The sequence below is a fragment of the Sminthopsis crassicaudata genome, chromosome 6, assembly GCF_048593235.1.
Source record: "Sminthopsis crassicaudata isolate SCR6 chromosome 6, ASM4859323v1, whole genome shotgun sequence".
In the NCBI taxonomy this organism is placed as follows: domain Eukaryota; kingdom Metazoa; phylum Chordata; class Mammalia; order Dasyuromorphia; family Dasyuridae; genus Sminthopsis; species Sminthopsis crassicaudata.
In genome coordinates, this window is record NC_133622.1 from 1,178,148 (window position 1) to 1,197,358 (window position 19,211).

The 19,211-nt window shown below is 38.0% G+C and overlaps 1 protein-coding gene across 3 annotated transcripts in view; it reads left to right on the forward strand.

Annotated features, from left to right (window-relative positions):
• The window catches only part of JAKMIP1 (janus kinase and microtubule interacting protein 1), a 224,442-nt gene that overhangs the window by 188,852 nt on the left and 16,379 nt on the right, over positions 1-19,211 (forward strand). For all 3 annotated transcript variants that reach the window (XM_074275077.1, XM_074275075.1, XM_074275076.1), the window contains 2 exons: positions 1,452-1,655; positions 18,362-18,427. In XM_074275077.1, coding sequence (XP_074131178.1) covers positions 1,452-1,655; positions 18,362-18,427 — 270 coding nt within the window. The remainder of the gene's footprint in view (positions 1-1,451; positions 1,656-18,361; positions 18,428-19,211) is intronic.

Genomic DNA, 19,211 nt, shown 5'->3' on the forward strand with positions numbered 1-19,211 from the left:
GATGGCAGGTTGCATAGGCAGAGAGAGCTTTGTCTCAGCTACCTTTGATCAGTAAAATGCTGACTAGCTCCTGTATTTCTTATGTGGTTTATAAAATGTGGCCCAGGAAATCACGGTATTAAAGCCAATTCCAGCTCTGTGGGAGAGTTATTTTGTTTAGCTGCCCAGAGTTTCTGAAACAACAGGTTCTGAGGGTGGTCGTGATTTCATATTAAATAGGCATGTACAATTTGATCTTAGAATGGAGTGTTTAAAAATATAGCCTGAGACCCTTTTCAGCACAGGGAAACTCAAGCTGTTGCACTGAGTGATTGAATTCTGTAGGTCAATGGGTGGGCTGGAGAATAAATAAAAAAGGACCCTGGCTAGAGCCATATAAAATAGTAACCTTCCTAAATGATTTATCTTAGCCATAGGAGAAAAACTGAGGAAGCAGCAGGGTATGAGAGCAGGGTACTCCAAAAAACATGGAATTTCAGTCAGTGATCTGCACTCAAATCCTGGTTTCAGATTTCTTAGCTGTGTGACCTTGGAAAAATCACTTCTCTTAATCTTACTTAGTCAGTTGTCAAATGAGGGTGCTGAACAAAGATGATCTTATTTTCAGCTTTAAATCCTAGGAAATGTCCCAGCAAAAGGAAGAAAACTTAGTAACTTTCCTTTCATAATGATCTAAACGTGATCCTCTGTGGGTAGTTGTCCAAGCATGTTGGTTTAAATCTCACCTATGTGTATGTGTAAATGACACACGTATGTGTGTTTCTAGATATGGATGGCAGTTTCCTAGAGGTGATTTCTAGTCTATTGGTTGCTAAGGACTTTGTCCGTACCATGTTGCTAAGAAAGACCTAATTTGAAGGCTATTCATTCCAAGAATCTTTTTTTTTTTTTTTTCTCTAAGACTTTAAAAAGAAACTTCTTGGTGAAAAGTTCACTTAAAATCTGACAGTTTTTCTGTCTCAAGAGCGGATGGTGGAACAGAGGAAATAGAGGAATGGGATTGTGCTTTTTTATTCTTTAATTTGCCACAGGATGCCAGTCTTTCCTGATCTATTTCTTGAGTGTTTAAAAGTTGGCCAGCAGCCTTGCTTTAAGAGCCTGTGTTGTCCCTGGGAGACTCCAGGGAGTCTCCAGGCTCTTCTTCCTAGGCTCAGTCCCTTGGCCTTTGAGCAAAGGGAACAGGCTCCGCTTCCCCCAGCACTCATCTGTTGCTTAAAGCCCGAGCCCCATGGGTTCAGGGCAGCTCCTGGCCCAAGCGCATTCATGTAGGAGAGTCTCCTTTGCATCCCCTGCCCCCATCCCCACCCGCAGCTGCTTGCTCCCTGCTTGACCACCCATACACCTTTGCAAAGTCTCCCAGACTCCCAGTGCTTTGCTCACCCCAGGGCCTGCTGGGTGGCTGGGTCCTTTGTTTCCTATGTGCAACTGTCTGTGTGATTTGGGTTGCTCAGAAAATCCAGGAGCTGGAAGCCACGCTGTACAGTGCTCTGCAGCAGGAGCCCGGCGGGCGGGCCAGCGAGGCTCTGAGCGAGGCCCAGCGGGAGGACCTGCGGGCGGCCGTGGACAAGGTGCGGAGGCAGATCCTGAGGCAGAGCCGGGAGTTTGACAGCCAGATCCTGCACGAGCGGATGGAGCAGCTGCAGCAGGCACAGCAGGTAACGGGCAAGGGCCCTCCCTGGGGACCGGGTGAGCTCCCCATGGTCATCGCTCTCACGTGCCCCCCTCCACGGCCTGCTCACTCAGCCACCTCCCCACTGACGCTTCACACAGATTTGATTGGAATACAGGTGTACGTCACTTGGCGGAATAGAGTCCTCTGGACAATTAATCCCTTAGGCAGATTTCTAGAAATCGAGTCCCATTTCCCTGGGAACTTCCACAACAAAAAGGAACATCTGTTCCCACAGAGTGGAGAAAGGTGCATCTGGATGAGACAAAACTCAGGTGTAGCCAAATTTTCCTTAACTCTTCAATTTCAAAGAAAACTGAAATCTGAAAATCTGTTCAAATACAATATTTAAAAACCGCAATCCCTCTATGACCTGGAGTCAGTTTGGGGGACTTTGCCCTGTATCCAAAATGTGGATTGAAAACTCTGTTAAAATTTTAAAATTTTCATCTACTTAGCAAAAAGCTAGAGTTTATTTTTATTTGAGGATATGAGCAAGGCTAATTATAGACATTTACTATGGCCTTTGTCCAGGCAGTTCTCACATGAAAAGAGTTTACTCCTAATTTCTTATATATTTATATTTCTTTAAAAATATTTTGAGCCCAACTGGCCTGTGAGCCACAAGCTGAAAATTTAAAGCTACCAAAATTGTTGAAAGAATCATTTCTATAAACAGATTTTTATAGCAGACCAGTAGAAATAGGATAAGATATAGAGGAAGGGGTCCTGGGTTCAAATCTTGCTTCGGATATTGATTGAATCCTTACCAAGTCACTTCATCTCCCTGAGTTATAATTTTCTCATTTGAAAGATAAAAGAAGATAATATCTAGATCATCCAGAAGCACTTATCAAGTGCCTATTTATGTCCTAGGCCATGTGCCTGAGAAGATAGAGGAAATAAAGAAAAGCAAACATAGTCCAGAGAAAGTTCGCAAATATCTGGGATATACAGTGTCAAGATACACAACATCCCCAAAGTCTCGGAATGTTTTAAAGCTTTCATAGAGTTTAAAAAAGCATTAAGGCTTTTGGTTACCCACAGAAAGTAATGGGAGGCAGTCTTAGAGAGGAAGGCATTAGGACATGTATTCCCTGTCTCAGAGGACTTGTTTTTAGGAGAGCACTTTGCAGACCCTCAAAGGTCATAGAAATGAGAATGATCATTACTCTTATTCCCTTCAGTGGAGTTGCACCTGTAGTCATGAAATCAAATAATCTGTGCTTGCTTAGGTCAAAAACTGGGTGGGGTCAGAATGGTTTCAAGAGAGTCAGGAATGAAGAATCTCCTTTGGATTGGTCACATGAGAGGCCGTTCATCAGAGCCCCAACTGGTAATGATTGGAGTTGACATGGAGGCAATTCCTCTTTGGCTACAGGTCGGACTCCCCGGCCTCTTCTGTCATTTTGTGTGATGTTGGGTGATCAATCTTTAGAACATTGCTCATTTCCTGGCAGCAGCAGAAGTCATCAGATTCCCTTTGTGCCTGAAGGCCAAGAGCATGGCTTGTAAGGAGATCATAAGGATTTCTTGAAAATAAAAATGTCTTCCTAAATCGAAGCCCAAGTAGCTTTTTTGTTGTTTTTCCACTCGGCCCCCAAACATGCTTGCAGTTAGTTCTTTAGGCATTAGCCAAGATCATTCGGAAACCACCTATGAGCTTTGAGGTCCATTTTGTTTGATGGCATTGGTTAATTCCATAGGCTCAGGCTGGAATTAGAAAGTGAGGGGATGCCCATCAATTGGGGAGTGGCTTCATAAATTATGACGTGATTCTGATGGAATACTATTGTTTTATGAGAAATGAGGAGGAGGAGGATCTCAGAAAAACCCAGAACATCCTCCATGAGCTCAGGCAAAATGAAATGTACTGTGTACCAAGTAATAGCAATGGTGGGCTGATCAGTGGTGAATGATTTTGCTGTCTCAGGATTACAATGATCTAAGACTATTCTGAAGGACTTAGGGTGAAAAATGCTGTCTATACCCAGAGAAAGAACTGATTATGTCCCAATACAGATAGAAGCATACTTTTTTTAAATGATTTTTTTTTCTTTTTGGAGAGGGTATTTATGTTTTCTTTCACAAAATGACTTCTATTGAAATGTTTTGCATAATTTCACACGTGCCTTCTCAATGAGACTAGGAGGCAGTAAGGGAAACAATCTGAGACACAAAGTTTAAAACAAATGTAAAAAAAGTTTGACATGTAAAAACTAAGGAAATAAAAAGTTTGAATAGTCCTTAGTCTCTATCCTTCTAGAGTAACAGGCTAGTCATGGCATAAAGCATTATAAATACAAATGAAAATATGAAAGTGGGGAGAGGTGCAAGAAATTGTTGGAATACAACAATGTGATGTAAAAAAAAATATGACCACCCTGATGTCAGGATTGTAAAGGCTGTTAGTGATCCTCCTCTAAGTGAACCCCCTCATTTTATAGGTAAACCAGCTAAAATAAATGAGTTTGCCCATGAAATTTGAGTCCTAACCTGTCCAGCTTGTTACATACTGGGAGAAGAGTGGGAATTAGAGGAAACTTCATGGGCAAATTGACCTAGAGAGATCACATCCTATAAAGGAACTAGCATTCTTCTCTTTGGCAAAGGACCTTCATTTCCATGATTTTCTACTATTTTCCCATGAATCATTCCAAAGAACCATTTCACCCTTGGATTGTAGTTCTTATAAATGTATATTCTAAGATGTTTTCATGTATGGATCAAGACTTGCGCATGAAGGGCGAGTCTTACTGTTTTTGGTCAGAGGCAAGGTTATAAGCAAAATATAAATGCATGATAGTTATTGCAAGTTTATAGGATTAGAGTGAAATTCCATCACATTTTGAAGGTGAGTTCATAAATGATAGATCACCCCAGTACCATATAGATTTAACTGAATGGTCTGAAGTAACTGTAGCCATACAAGCCTGCTCAAAATTTAGATCTTATTTCATGTCCCTTTTTTGGAATTGTTTCTTCAGTGAATGATAACTAGATGTTCCCCAGAGCGCTTTCATTTTCACAGAGCAGAAACAAAAATAAAGGGGAAGAGTTTACTCCTCAGGGCTTCCTCTAAAATCAGTTTACTGAGCCAAGAACATCAAGTGCTTTCTCCTTTTGTTGCATGGCTTACTAACAGATCTCCACAAAAATTCACTTGAAGTTGAAAATAAAATCATAAGGATAGCACACAAATCCTGGGATTTCTCTGATTTAAGAAAATCTCCGTTAAAGAAACCCATTTTATCCTGAGGTTAGTAACTTCTTTGCAGTTTACAGACTTGGAACCTAAAGGGGTTACAAATGACTTTCCACTACTCTACACCTACTGTGTCAGAGGCAGGACTTGAACCTGGTTCTCTCTGGTTTTGCAGTAAACTCTTTCCTACAGAAGGGGATGTTGAAAAAAATCTAATTTAAAAGGAGGAGAGACAGAGTGATGACCATTTTGGCTTCCTAATGTTAGCAGAAGCATTTACTCATTATTATATTCATATACCTCCATATTTAAAGACCTAGGTAGATTTGGGGACTTGCTAAGGGATTCAAAAGCCAGATTTTGGGAAGTCTTTGAATTGGACAGGGCTATAATACATTTACATTTGAACTCTAATACCCGACCCTGTCTACACAAGACACCATGTCTATTCACGTTTTCTAAAAATATGAGTTGATTGAAGGGTTCCCTATGCATTCCCATCAGTTGTTCAGGTGCCTCCTCTTTTTGTGTCTTCAGAATTTCCTTCTTGAGAGCTTCTTCCCAGAACTGACTTAATCTATGACGTTTTAGCCCATGGGAGTCTATTTATCTTTTATTTTTCTCTGAATCTTTTGAATTTTGCTTTTCCAAAATCTAGGGCTCACGTCACACGGAGTCTGGTTTTTCCTTTCTTATCTATCACACCAGGAAATGGTGTAAGCCATTTTCTTCAAAGTTCCCATTGTCATTATCCCAGATACCAGTTCCTCCTTGGTGCCAACAATTAGATCCACAATAGCAGTTCTCCTCTTGGTTTCTATAACTTTTGAAAGATGAATGGCATATTTCCTCCTATTTCTAATACATTGGAAACTGTAAATCGCTGCATTCAATAATGAGGGGCTATCATTACATACTAATTTGGTAAAAGGAACATCTGGTGGCCCTCATTGTCTTGCATTTGAGAATTAGAATAAGTCTTTTTCTGGACAAAAAATAGTTCTCTGAAGAATGGTTTTGAAATAACAACGATCTAGAAGTGGTGATAAAATGGATGAGCAATTGTAGTGATTTCAGGGTAGTAGCTGGAAGGATGTAATGCTATCTAAATGTATGAAGAGTTACAAAGTAGTGTCTTTACATCATTGCTATTAGGAGCTAATTGCACTTGTTTATTTTACTTCCTTATGCCTTTAGATGAACTATAACCACAAAAGAAAAATCAGATTAGACTATATTGAATTAGAGTGCTCATATTAAATTTCACCGTACAAAACAAAACACAAAACTATTGAGAAATAAATTATATATTGATTGAAAGATTATATGGTTGTGAGTCAGCCTGGCATAATAGGGAAAGGCCGGGCTTGGAGCCAAGAAAATCTAAGTTAAATTGCTGCCCCCGATAGAGTCTGTTAGGTGATCCTGGGCAAGTCCTCTAACTTCTTGATACCCAAGGCAGCCCTGAATGATAAGAAGCAAAGAAGATGCTGACCTGCATTGGAAATGTCTTCTTCTCGTTTCTCTTTCAATGAAATCACTGGCCTAGCTGGGTGCCGATATTTCAGTGGCTTTGTGAGCTTACCAAAGGATATCTTCCTTCCAACTGTCCATGGTAGTTCTTGTCCATGTTTTCTATATAGTCCTCGATGAGGAGTCACATAATGGTTTTGCTTTTCTGTGTTTGCAATACTTCTTGGATCTCAGCACTGTTTCTAGGCTGTCTGTTACTTCTCATTCTTTTTAACGTTTTATTCATTTTATTTTTCCCAATTACAAATAAAAATAATTTTAACATTCATTTTAGAAATTTTCAGTTCCAAATTCTCTCCCTCCCTCATTGAGAAGGCAAGCAATTTGATGTAGGTTATACATATGTATATGAAAAAACAACAAAGAAAAATCAAGAAAGTAAAATTAACAATATACTGTGATCTGCAGCCAAATATCAACAATTCTTTCCATGTACCTCTCTTTCTTTCACTCTTTATGATTTGCCAACCTCCTTTTCCAATCAGATAGATACTTGATAATGTCCTTTATGCTACTCATTGTGCACATGTTGTCATAGGTAATATGTTGCAATCTATTTACACGTGTCCTGAAATAGTCAACCAATTGCTTATCTAGTATTTATTAAACACTTACAATATGCCAGACATTGAACTGAGTACCAGGGATACAAAGAAAGGCAAAAACATGATCTCTACCATCAAGAAACTCATGTTCAAATGATGAGATATGAAAACATGCAAACAATAATGGCCATTTATATGCCCTGTAAATGGGAGGGAACTTTGGAAAGAATGTGCTGGAGTTGGGAGAGTTATTTTTTTTTCAAAAGGTGGGATTTGTACTGTCCATTTTTTTTTTTTAATTTCTGCTGAGGCAACTGGGGTTAAGTGACTTGTCCAAAGTCACACAGCTAGGAAGTGTTAAGTGTCTGAGGTCAGATCCTCCTGATTTCAGAGCTGGTGCTCTATCCACTGCATCAGCTAGCTACTCTGTACTGAGTGCTAAAGCAGCCAAGGAAGCAAGGAGGCCGAGATGTGTAGGAACAGGCAGTGAAAGGACAAGAAGTGTGAATATGAAGTGTCATGTCCCAGGATCACCATGGAGAGTCTCTATCACCGTCTGCCATTCTTCTGAGTATGTGTTGCTCCCTGTTTTGTGGTCTCTTTGTATTTTAGGAGACTAATAATGTTTTTTAAAAATAGGTACTGGTGACAGGCAATAGCTTGGAATCAGAGTGACCCATCCAACAGATGGCAAGATAGAGGCACCAGAAATCCCTTCAGAACTACTTGGGTATTCCAAGGAGTAAGGCAACTACAAGCCAGGTGTCCCTTGTGCGGGCATTTATAACATTGGAGAGGTGATGAAGGGCTTTGGAAGTTAACTAGAAAAGTTTCTATTTTGTACTTAGAAGGAATGGGATATTACTGGACTTGATTGAGTAAGGAAGAGAAATGTTCAGATATGCTTTTAAGGAAAACCACTCTGATAAAAACTTGAAGGACAGATTGGAGCAGGGAGCAATTTGAGGGAAGAACAATTGTAAGGCTGCTGCAGTAATCTAGGCAAGAGACTAAAGATCCTAACGAAGATGTTGGCTGGGCGAGTGGAGAGAAGAGGTGAGATGTGAGAGAAATGGCAAGGTTTGTAACTTGATGGCATATGCAGAATGATGAGTTAAGAGTAATATCAAGATTATGAACCTGGGAGGATGTTGCAAGGATAGGAGTCACTTTGATGGGAAATAAGAGTTTAGAAGAAAGTAAGGCTTGGGGGAAAATATTAGTTCTGATTTTTTATCCAGTTTGAAATGTCTCCAGAACATCTAATTTAAATGTACAAAGACACATTGTAAGACTAATGCTCAATGGAAAATTCAGGCTGAATAATGTAGATCCCAGAGTTAAGGACTACAGTAATAATTGAATTCATGGCTGCTGCTGCTGATGACGACAATGATGATGTTGATGATGAGTGAGTAAAGAGAGTATGAGTGCTAGGGTAGGAAAACAAACACATTTAGAAGGCACGAAATGGATGATGATTCAGAAAAAGAGACGGAAAAGGAGCTATTAGGTAGGAAGAGTACCAAACAAATTAGAACTAATTTCCTGAAGTTAGTAAATAATTTCCACCAGAGATGTAAATAGCAACTTTGTAAGCTCCACAACATGTCTCCAGTCAGATGCAGGAAATTCTCCCATAATTAGCTTTTGGAATCATTCAGGTTTTTTGGAATATGGCAATGTAAAACTCCTTATGAGACAGATCCCAGAATCTATCACAAGGTTAATGATAATAATAAATAAGTAAAGCAACAAATAGCTAGCTTTTACATAGCACTTAAGGTTTGAAGAGAATTTTAGAAATATTTTATTTGATATAATAACTCTCTGAGATAACTAGTGTTATTATCCCCACTTTTCAGATAAGGTAACTGAGGCACACAGTTTTAAGTGACTTGTCCAGAGTCACTCAAGTAGCAAATATTTGAGGCAGGACTTGAATTCAGTTTTTTATAACTCCAAATCCACTGCTCTATTCACTGAGAAAACTAGCTCGTAGAGAGTGTAGGAGTGGAGGCAGTAAATGGAGAGAGGGACTGCAGAAGAAGAGAATATTTTAGGGGAAAGAAGTATAAGCAAGCTATTTTATAGCTCCGTATTTTAAATAATTATTCTTATTAATTAGATCCAAAGTTTAGCGCCCTCTAATAAACTCTCAGTCTCCCCACCTAAGCTTCTGCTTTTCCCTTAGCTCTGCAACTCAAATATCTACTACTTCCCTTTGCTGAATTTCAGCAGGGTTTAAAGAGTCAATAATTCAAGAATACAGCTTTAGGGAATACTTACATTATCATTTTATCCCAGATCTCTTTATAAAGAGTAATTACTAAAACATTGGGGAAAATATGTATTATCTTGTGCCAAAATGCACCTATATGCAACTGCACCAGTCCATTTGCAAATTAGCAGGCAGTGGCTTTTCAGGTGTAAAGAAATTTGCCTTCGGCCATAAAAAGAATTGTTCCCGCATAAGTCTGGAATCAAAGTTTTATGTGTACTTGATCACATCCAGTCTGTCCACTGGTGGATGGATGAGCCTATTCTCAAATGAGCAGGTTTTGTCATATGGACTCACAACTGTTTTTTAATACCAAATCTTTATATTAATCAAATAGAGAATCATCTTCTGTAAAGGTAAAATGAAGCATCAGATGAACAAAAATAATGTGACAAAATGTAATTAGAGAATAAAATCTGTCACAGATGAATGATTTCCCACAATTACAAAAAGGGTATCCTGTAAAGCCTAAAGGTCAAACCATTTAAGTAAATCTCAGTCTTCATATTTCTCTCCAATCAATAGCATTTCAACTGATTATTCTGCCAGTTCCCCACACACATTGACCTGGGGAGACATCTTCTGGGAATACTGGAGACTTAACTAATAGCAGGCTCTTCTCTGGTGTGAGCATGTGTGTGTGTGTATGCATCTACATTTGTTGCTCCCCCACCCCATGTCAATCAACTGCTTAGTTGAAAGGCAGCAGTCAAAAGACCATTGATAATCAGAAGATCAGATATTAAGCCCCAGTTTTAATGCCTTAGGCATAAGACCATGGCTAATTCATTCTAACTCCCTGAGTCTCAGTTTCTCCATCTTTAAAACTAGAATGATAAATTTGTCTTGAGCATAGCATAATGGTGGATTGAAAACTGTATCAAGAAGACCTTGTTTGTTTGTTTTTTGCTATTTGTTATAATTTAATTTAATGTACTAATTACTAATAACATTTTAACTACAATAACTTCTACCCCCAAAAGCTTAAATTAAAATAAATCCTATATAATTATGACAATGAAATATTAAAAAATGTATTCTACCTATAATTATGAAAACTCCAAATACAAAATTATAAAATTGATTATGGAATAATTGCAAATATTTTAGGTGAAGCATTCTATTAAACATTGAAAGAAGTATTCAATAAGACCTCATATACTTACTGTTTTCTATAAGATTTCATATTAAATGTAAGTAAAATTTTAATGAAATGAGGTACAATTGGGAAGATGTTAACCATAGCAAATTAAATACATATAAGTGTAATCTCGGTAAGAACTTGATTTTTATCCTGTATCTGACAAATGCTGCATCTGCAATCCCAGGCAAACCCTCCCTACAACCTCACAGAGCCTGAATGATATAAGCCACAAAAATGAATGCCGATCCTCTTTGCTAAAGATCTCCACCAAGAGTTTCTTCTCCTAGTGAAATCCAGGTTTAGCTAAATCTATGTTGTATATATGATATTATGGTGTGCTATTTTATATTCTATCAGGCCATGCTCTATAATGTCATTTATTTATGGCTACTATAATATAGATATGATGTTCCCATCCCCTTTATAAGCATATTGTAAGGAAAGCACCTCGGGAGCCTTTTTCAGTCCTTAATCTCATTGCTTTCCCTTTGAGATATCTCCCATGTTTCCTGTGTATGTATCATAATTGTCTGTAGTTGTTTGCTTATTGTCTCTTTCATGAGATGTTGAGCCTATTGAAAAAATGGTAACCTTAGTATTTAGTACAGTGTCTGAAACATAGCAGGCACTTAATACATGTTAAATGACTGACTTCTTGATGCGATAGACAGAAGAATAGTTTTTATATGATTATGAAAGACTCCTGTTTGATTAGATAAGGTATTTTGCTTTTTCCCCTGAGAATAACCCTAAATCATGATCATATTTGTACATAAATTATTGCATGACCTAGAATATGTTTTATTTAGTTTCTATATATCTATATTTTTATATTTAACTGTAGAAAATATGGAACTTTCTTCCACACTCAAATTTGATGAAAGGAATAAAATGTGCATGTTGGCCAGGACTCCGTTAGAATGGAGCTTTGATTTTACTGGTTGTTCCCTCCAGTCATGTAGAAAGGAAGGAAAGAAGAAAGGGAGGAAGGAAGGGAAGAGATTAAAGAAGGAAAGAAGAAAGGAAGGAAAGGAAGTGAAAGCAAGGAAAGAAGTAAAAAAGCAATTATTAACCACCTATTATATTCCAGGAACTGTGCTAAGTGCTTTACAAAAATGATCTCATTTAACCCCTGCAAAACCATGGGAAGTAAGCACTATTATTATTCTCATTTTACAGTTATGGAAACTGAGGCAAAGAGAGGTTATGTTATTTGTTCAGGGTCGTATAGCAAGTGCCTGAGGTTACATTTGGACTCAGGTCTTTCTGATTGCAGCATCAACACTCTGTCCCCCAGGGCCACCCTATCCTTCCTTTCTAGTTTATGCGGGCTCTGTCCAGCATCTCCTGTAAATTTTTCACAGGAGATGCCCCAACATACGTAAGGCCTTCTTGATATTCTCCTGACACTTTGGTGATACTGATATAACTACTGGCTATTGATAAGTGTATTATAAAGAGATGTGGAGTGGAGGTAAATGAATTAAAGATAGAAAGACAAAGGGCAGCTAGATGGCGTATGGATAGGGCCCAGGACTGGGAATTAGGAAGCCTCATCCTCCCAAATTCAAATATGGTCTCAGATACTTACCAGGCAAGTCACTTAACCCTGTTTGACTCATTTTTGCTTATCTGCAAAATAAACTCGCAAAGGAAATGGCAAACCATTCTGGTATCTTTGCTAAGAAAACCCCAAATGGGGTCACAAAGAGTCAGATTGAACTGAAAAATTACAGAAAGGGAAAGGAAGACTTCTTTATAGTTGACATCATCTTCCTCATGCCCCCTTTGCTTCTTCTGAACTTGCTTTCTAGCTCTTGAGTTTGATGTACTCTAAGCTTCAGGTATTTACGTCTCCTAGGGCAGTTCCTAATTCAGCCATTCCCCAACTGTTGAGCACCCACTCAATTTCTACTTCCTTTCCAGTATGAAAAGGGCTGCTACAAATATTTTTGCACATGTGAGTCCTTTTCCCTCTTTTATGATCTCTTTGGGATATAGATCCAGCTGTGAGACAGCTGGATTAAATGATATATACAATTGTATAGCTCTTTAGACAAAGCTTCAAATTGATCTCCTGAATGATTGGGTCATTTTACAATTCCACTAATAATGCATAGTGCTCATCATTCCCTCCAACATCTATCATTATTTTTACCTGTCATTTTAGCCTATCTGAGATGTGTAAAGTGGTTTTGGTGTTATTTTCTTCAGTATTTTTCTGTCTCCTTCAAGCTATTGACTTTTTCATGATTTTCTTGAACTCGTTTATCTTCTAGTTTTTGTTATACCTCTCTTATTTGACATTCAGAATCTTTTGGTATTCTTCCATGACTTGAGACCAATTCATATGTTGCTTGGAGGCTTTGGGTCAGAATTTTGACTCTGATGTCATTGAGTGTATGTTTTGATCTTTCTTGTCATGACAGTGACTTGGTAAGAATACTTTCACAATCCATATCATGACTTCTAACTCTTTGTTAAATTAAGACTCTGCTTCCGGAAAGAAGAATGTATTAAAACTTTAGGGGTGTAGCTATTTTCAGAGATGCTTCTAGGTATCTGTACGTTTTTAATTCAATAAGTTTTAAGATCTAAGAAGAGGTATTTGCTTCTCTGCTGACCTGTGTTCTGGTCTGTAAATGATCACAAACATTATTTTCTGTCCTGGACCAATGAAAAGGGTCCCTGCTTCACTGAGGTCTTAAGCTCTGATATGCTAAGTGCTTATTCTTACCTAAGAATACCATCTGACTGTGACCCATACGGGCAAAGAAACAGAACCCTGACTCAAGGCTAGCAAAAAGATTCCTGTTATCTCCTGACAAGTTGTTCAGCCCCCTTGCCATCTGTTTGCTGAGAGCTCCAAAAGCAGCCTCTGCTGCAGCTGATTCAGTGGCTCCCAGGGCCTTCTCCTGGTTTGCTGGGGTTTGGTCTGTTCTGGAACAACCTACATTCTCACCTAAGTTCAACAGACCTTTCCTACCAACCTTCTACATTATTTTTGGCTAAAAAAATCACTCTTATTGTATGGGTTCTACTGCCCCTGTGATTGTTTTATGGCATTATTTAATGGTGTTTTGGAGGGATTTAGGGGAAAGCTCAGGCAAGTAACTACCTTTCCCCAATTCTCTGAACTGGTTTGGAAGTGACAGAGCCCACAAATATTTGGAGTATAATGTTTCCAGAAGAAGATACTTTGAAAGAAGTAAAGAAAATGTCTGTTTCAACTGAGCAGGGGGAGAGGCTGAGCCCAGATGCAGCACAGGGAGCCAGAGAATGTACTGTGAGGCTCTTAGGCTATTCTGTCCTGGTTACAAGCCTGGGGATCAGCACATTAGCTGTGAGACACCCAAAACAAATACAAAAGGCAAACTGTGAGCCTCTGAACTTCAGAAAAACAAAGGACTTGGCCACACCTACTTAGCACTGGAAATTGCTCAGCATCACTGGTCCCAGGGCAAACCAAAGCAGCTATTGCCCCTTTACTTTAAGAGCAGACCTCAACCTTTAAAAAGAAATGCAAAAGAAGCAAAAAGAACTCTGACCATAGACAGCTTTTATGGAGAAAGAGAACATACCTCAAACCCTGAGGATCCTAAAGGCAAATCAGCTCCAGATGAAGCCCCAAGAGATAATATGTGTTGGTCCCCATTTGCAAGACTCTTTTGAAAGAATTCAAATAGGATCTTAAAAGAGAGAGGAAAAATGGGGAAAGGAAATGAGACCTTTGCAAGAGGGTACGGAAAAGGAAGAAGTTAAATGAATTAAGAGACATGCTTACAGTTAAGGTATTGTTGCAACAATCCTGTAGAGTTAAATTTGGTTGGATTGTAGATTATGGAAGCGGTAATAAAAGTGTGCAGTGTTGGTGGAAAGATGGGTCAGACTAATGTGAGATTTTAAAGCAATAAAGAAAGAGAAGTATTTTATTCCTTAGGTTATCAGAACCACTAGAAATGGGTGAGTAGAGGAGCCACATGGTTAAACATGCTTTTAAGGAAAATCACTTTGGCAGTAGGATGGATTGAAGTGGAGAGAAATTTAAGACGAGACTCCAAGGAGAAAACAGTTGTAATAATCTGGATGAGAAGCAATGAGGATCTGTACTAAAGTAGAGTTAGTGTGTCAGCAGACATGAAAAGTCTTAAGTGAGTGGTGTTGTACAGATAAAAGTAACAACTGTGATTGGATGTGTAGCATAAGCCAAAGTAAGAATTTGAGGACTGGAGCAAGTTTGTTTAGAAGACCAAAAAGATGGTGATGGTGATGCCTTTGACAGAAAAAGGAAACATATGGAATAGAAGTGGGGTTTTAGTTTGTTTCCTTGTGGCAAGGATTAAATAGAAAGACAATGAATCCTGTTTTGTGCATATTGAATTTCACATGCGTCTAGAATTTCTACTTTGACATATTCACTAGGTAATTGACATTAAAATTCAGGGGAGAGACTGAGGCTCTACATGTAGATCTGGTTCACCTCCATATAGCAATAATTATATCCATAGGTTTTGATCAGTCATGAATAGAGAGACTATGGAGACAAAGAAGTGGAGTGCCTGGAACAGAAGTTGGGGAAAACCCTCCGTAGGTGAGCACATATGGACACTGAGCCAGCAAAAGAAACTGAGGCATGCAAATCATTTTGTATTTGCAAGAAAGGGAGGCCTGAAGGCAATCTCAAATAAAAACAAGGAATCCTACACAAGTGGGTTTTTTTTGGGGGGGCAGGGTAATTTTTTTAATAGTTGTTTTATTACTTCCTCTTAATCTATTTAAAATTTTAACTTCCAATCATGGCCATTATGATACTTTACATTTTTTTGTAGATAATTATTTCTTCTAAATTCTCTAGTGGATATACCATCGCTCTACACACATCTTTTAAAGAAAATAAAAAGTATATAGAGGAAAAAATACATGGATGTCAGCAAGTGCTTCCCTTATCTGTGCCTCAGTATCCTCATCTATACAATAAGGATAATCCCTGTCCTTTCAAACCTACAGGATTGTTACAACAAACATATGAAATAATATATTTGAAAGTATTGCTTAAATGCAGAGTGCCATATAGGTGACATGAGTTATTAGTTCTGCTGAATTATTTAAATAGTGCATAATACATATTAAAATGGCAATCATTTTAAAAGTCTTTTGCTTGGGATGATAGTACTGTTTCTGGAATTAGAAATTTGGGTTCAAATTCTGCCTTTGTCGATATAATCTGTGCAGCCTTAGAAGTAATTAACCTTTCTGAGCCTCAGTTTCTTTACCAGTAAAATGAAGAAGTTATATTGCATGGTCTCTTGCAACTCCAACGTTATGTTCCAGAGAACTAAACTATCAGCTCAGTATCTAGAATCAGAAATTTCTATACTCTGAGATTATTTTATATCAAATGATCTATTTGACATTCATATAAAAATTCTCCCACATGACCATTAGAGAAACTAAAAATTGACTAATTTGCTGTGTATTACATCTTACTTTCTATACAGGAGATTAGTATCTAAACCATATGGACATCAAATATGGCCAAAACAGAATTTTTGTCTTCTCTCATTAAGTCCTTGAATAGCTATGACATGGTTTCTACTATGTTGCCTTCCCATCTCATAAAAATGAAGCTAAGGTCCTTTTCCTCCGTGGTTTTAACTCTGGAGGTGGAGAAGACTTAACAAAAGCAAATCATTAGACAATGAGGAAATACTGAAATCCTCATCCTCTAAGAATCCCTCTCTGGATCCCCTTCCCTCTAGTTTTCTTGGAGTACTTTCAATGGATCCTTTACTTCTATCACTTTCTGCATTTGAGGTTATTTGTATCCAGGTTATATAGCTATCCCTTCCTTTCCACCTACAACCAAAGCTGTAAGGCAGAAATCAGTTTCTCTTTTTCTCAAAAACCTTTGCTTATTTCCTATTGCTTCCAAGATTAGTAGACTGAGTCCCCCCCTTCCCTTTTTTCCCTGGCCTGACATTTAAAGATATCCAGGATTCTATATTGCAGCCAGATAGGATTATAAATTATTCTATGTATTGTTTCATTTCTTATTTCTATACATTTTTATATGTTTTCTCCCAATCCTGGAATATAATTTCATCCTTTCTTTGTCTTTCATAATCTTCATTAGCCTTGTCTAGCTTCAAAGCCCAATTTTTTTAACCCCTTCTCCATGAATGTATCTCTAAGTTGCTCTCTGTCTAAGTTGCTAGTTTTATTTCTCAAATTATCTTGGGGAATATTTATTTGGGGAGTATATGTTGTAGAGCCCTCCAAGGGAATATAAGCTCTTTGAAGTCAGGGACTGTTTTGTTTTTATCTCTGTATATCCATGACTACGTTTTTATCTCCCATATAGAATGTGTTTATTTTGTAAATCTTTGATAAATTGAAGGAAAATGGTGGCTAAAGACTTTACTGTGCCGACTCTAATGCCTATCTATTATGAATCCAATCTTTCTTCATCTGAAGGACTGATACGTGGGAATCAAACAAGTCTATGCTTAATGGAGGCCTAATAATAAGATCGTATCTTATTGAAACCATATGTTGACTGTGCTCAGTCCAGTGTTCTTGTACACAGTAGTGACTTCTTAAGTATTTGTTGAAAGAATAAATTACTTGGAGAAAGATTAGTTTTGTTTTGGTCTGGTGGATAGAGTGCAGAACCAGAGTCAGGAAGAACCAAGTACAAATCCAGCCTCTGACACTTACTAGCTGTGTGACTCTGGGCAAGTCACTTAACCTTTTCCCTTCTGTAAAATGAAAATAATAGCAATAATAATAATATCATATACATTTAGTAATTATTATTCTTCATCACTGTACAGGGAGGGAACAGTAGCAAGTGGAAGTTACAAGGATGGATTTCCACGCAATGTGAGAAAAAATATCCTTATACTTATTCACTAGTGAAATGGGTTGCTTACTTAGGTGATATATTTTTTATTTTAAGATTATTCAAGTCAAGCCAGTGAAATGTGTTAAGTGGCTTGGTTTTGAAATTTAATTTATAGCATTTGGAGTTCTTTGAAGGAAATGTCATATCCTCACATTATTTCTCTGACACTTAATAGCTGGTTAATTATGTCACATAATCTCTTGTAGCTTCAGTTTCTTTATTTGTGGGGCATCTAGGTAGTGCAGTGGATAGAGCACCAGCCTTGAATTCAGGAGGACCCGAGTTCAAATCTGGTCCCACACACTTAACACTTCCTAGCTGTGTGACCCTGGGCAAGTCACCTAACCCCAGCCTCAAAAAAAAAAAAAAAAAAAGAAAGAAAAGAAAAGAAAAAAGTTTCTTTATTTGTAAAATGGGAATTATAAGCCTATTGGCATTGACCATCAAGGAAGTTGGAGAGTTAATTAGAAAAAATACATGTAAAGTACTTTGTATACCATAAGGTAGAAAAGAAATGTTTGTTTTAAAAATAAGCTCATGCTACACATGAGAACAAAGGAACTGAGAGGCAAATAGAGCTTTTTTAAAAAACTAGCAGGGATTTGGCATTATGAGTATGTTTTAGAGAGAATTCTTTGGGTGCATGGTTGGACTAGATGATGAGGTTACTTCTCTTCCAATCCTGAACTGCTGTAATTTTGTGATTTTCTGGGTAAGAATGTAGGACCTAGAACTATTTCACTGGATCCTTCCAAACCACTTGTGAGGTTGGCCTCCATTTTATAGAAGACTAAATGCAGGTGTTACAGCTATTAGAACATGGGGGCCCGAAGTCAGGAAGACTCAAGTTCAAATATATATGCAGATACTAGTTAGCTGTGTGACCTTTGGCAAGTCATTTAATCTCTGTCTACCCCATATAAAATGGAGGCACCCACAGCCAGCCTCTACCTCCCAAGATTATTATGAGAATAAAGTGAAATACTGTTAGTAATATTTTTTGCAAATCTTCAGGCACTATATAAATAGTCACTATTATTTATTCAATCACTCAAAGATATGTATGTTCCTGTGTTGCAGAGGATTCGGGACCTAGAGGATAAAATAGAACTTCAAAAACGACAACTGAAAGAAATAGAAGAAAAGGTAAGTGTGATGACCATTAGTTTCTTTTTCATAATCCTTCTCTTTTATTTTGGCTTTCGTAATTTTTGTCAGGGGGCAGGTTAGGTGACTAATCCCAAATACAAACCACTCGTTGGCTGCCATTTTTATCAGCCACCAACATGCGATCCCTGTGTGGTGCTGTTTTTCATGTGAATATTGTTTCCAGCTTCCAACTTACAAGTCTTTTGAAAGGCTAGTGAAAAGCAGCAATCTGGGTAGACTAGGGAGGAAAACACACTCAGCTTTCATTTCAATCAGTCTGCACATCTATAGGATAAAAAGAAAAAGGACTTTGTGGCAAATCCCTTGATGTCACTTTCAGGGAAGTTTTATGGCTTTTAACAATCATATTCTGGAGGCTTAGGTGAGACAGGCACAATTAAAACCAGATGCTATCCCAAAGATCTGTTCATCTGCCTTTGAAGGTCATGGTCTGACAGCTACCAAGGACAGAGCAATTCCATCCTTCTTGACTTTCTAGTCCCAACCTAATAGTATGATTATCTGGTGTGACAATCACCAAGGACAGAGCGATTCCATCCTTCTTGACTTTCTAGTCCCAACCTATTATAGTTATTGAGCACATACATTTTAGAGCAAGTGTTCTTATTTTGGGGTCTATGAATTTAATTATTTTTTAATAATAATAGCTTTTTATTTTCAAAATCCATTCAAAGGTAGTTTCACCCTTGCAAAACTACCTTTCTAACATTCACCCTTGCAAAGTTCAATTTTTTTCCCTCCCTTACCTCTCTGCCTCCCC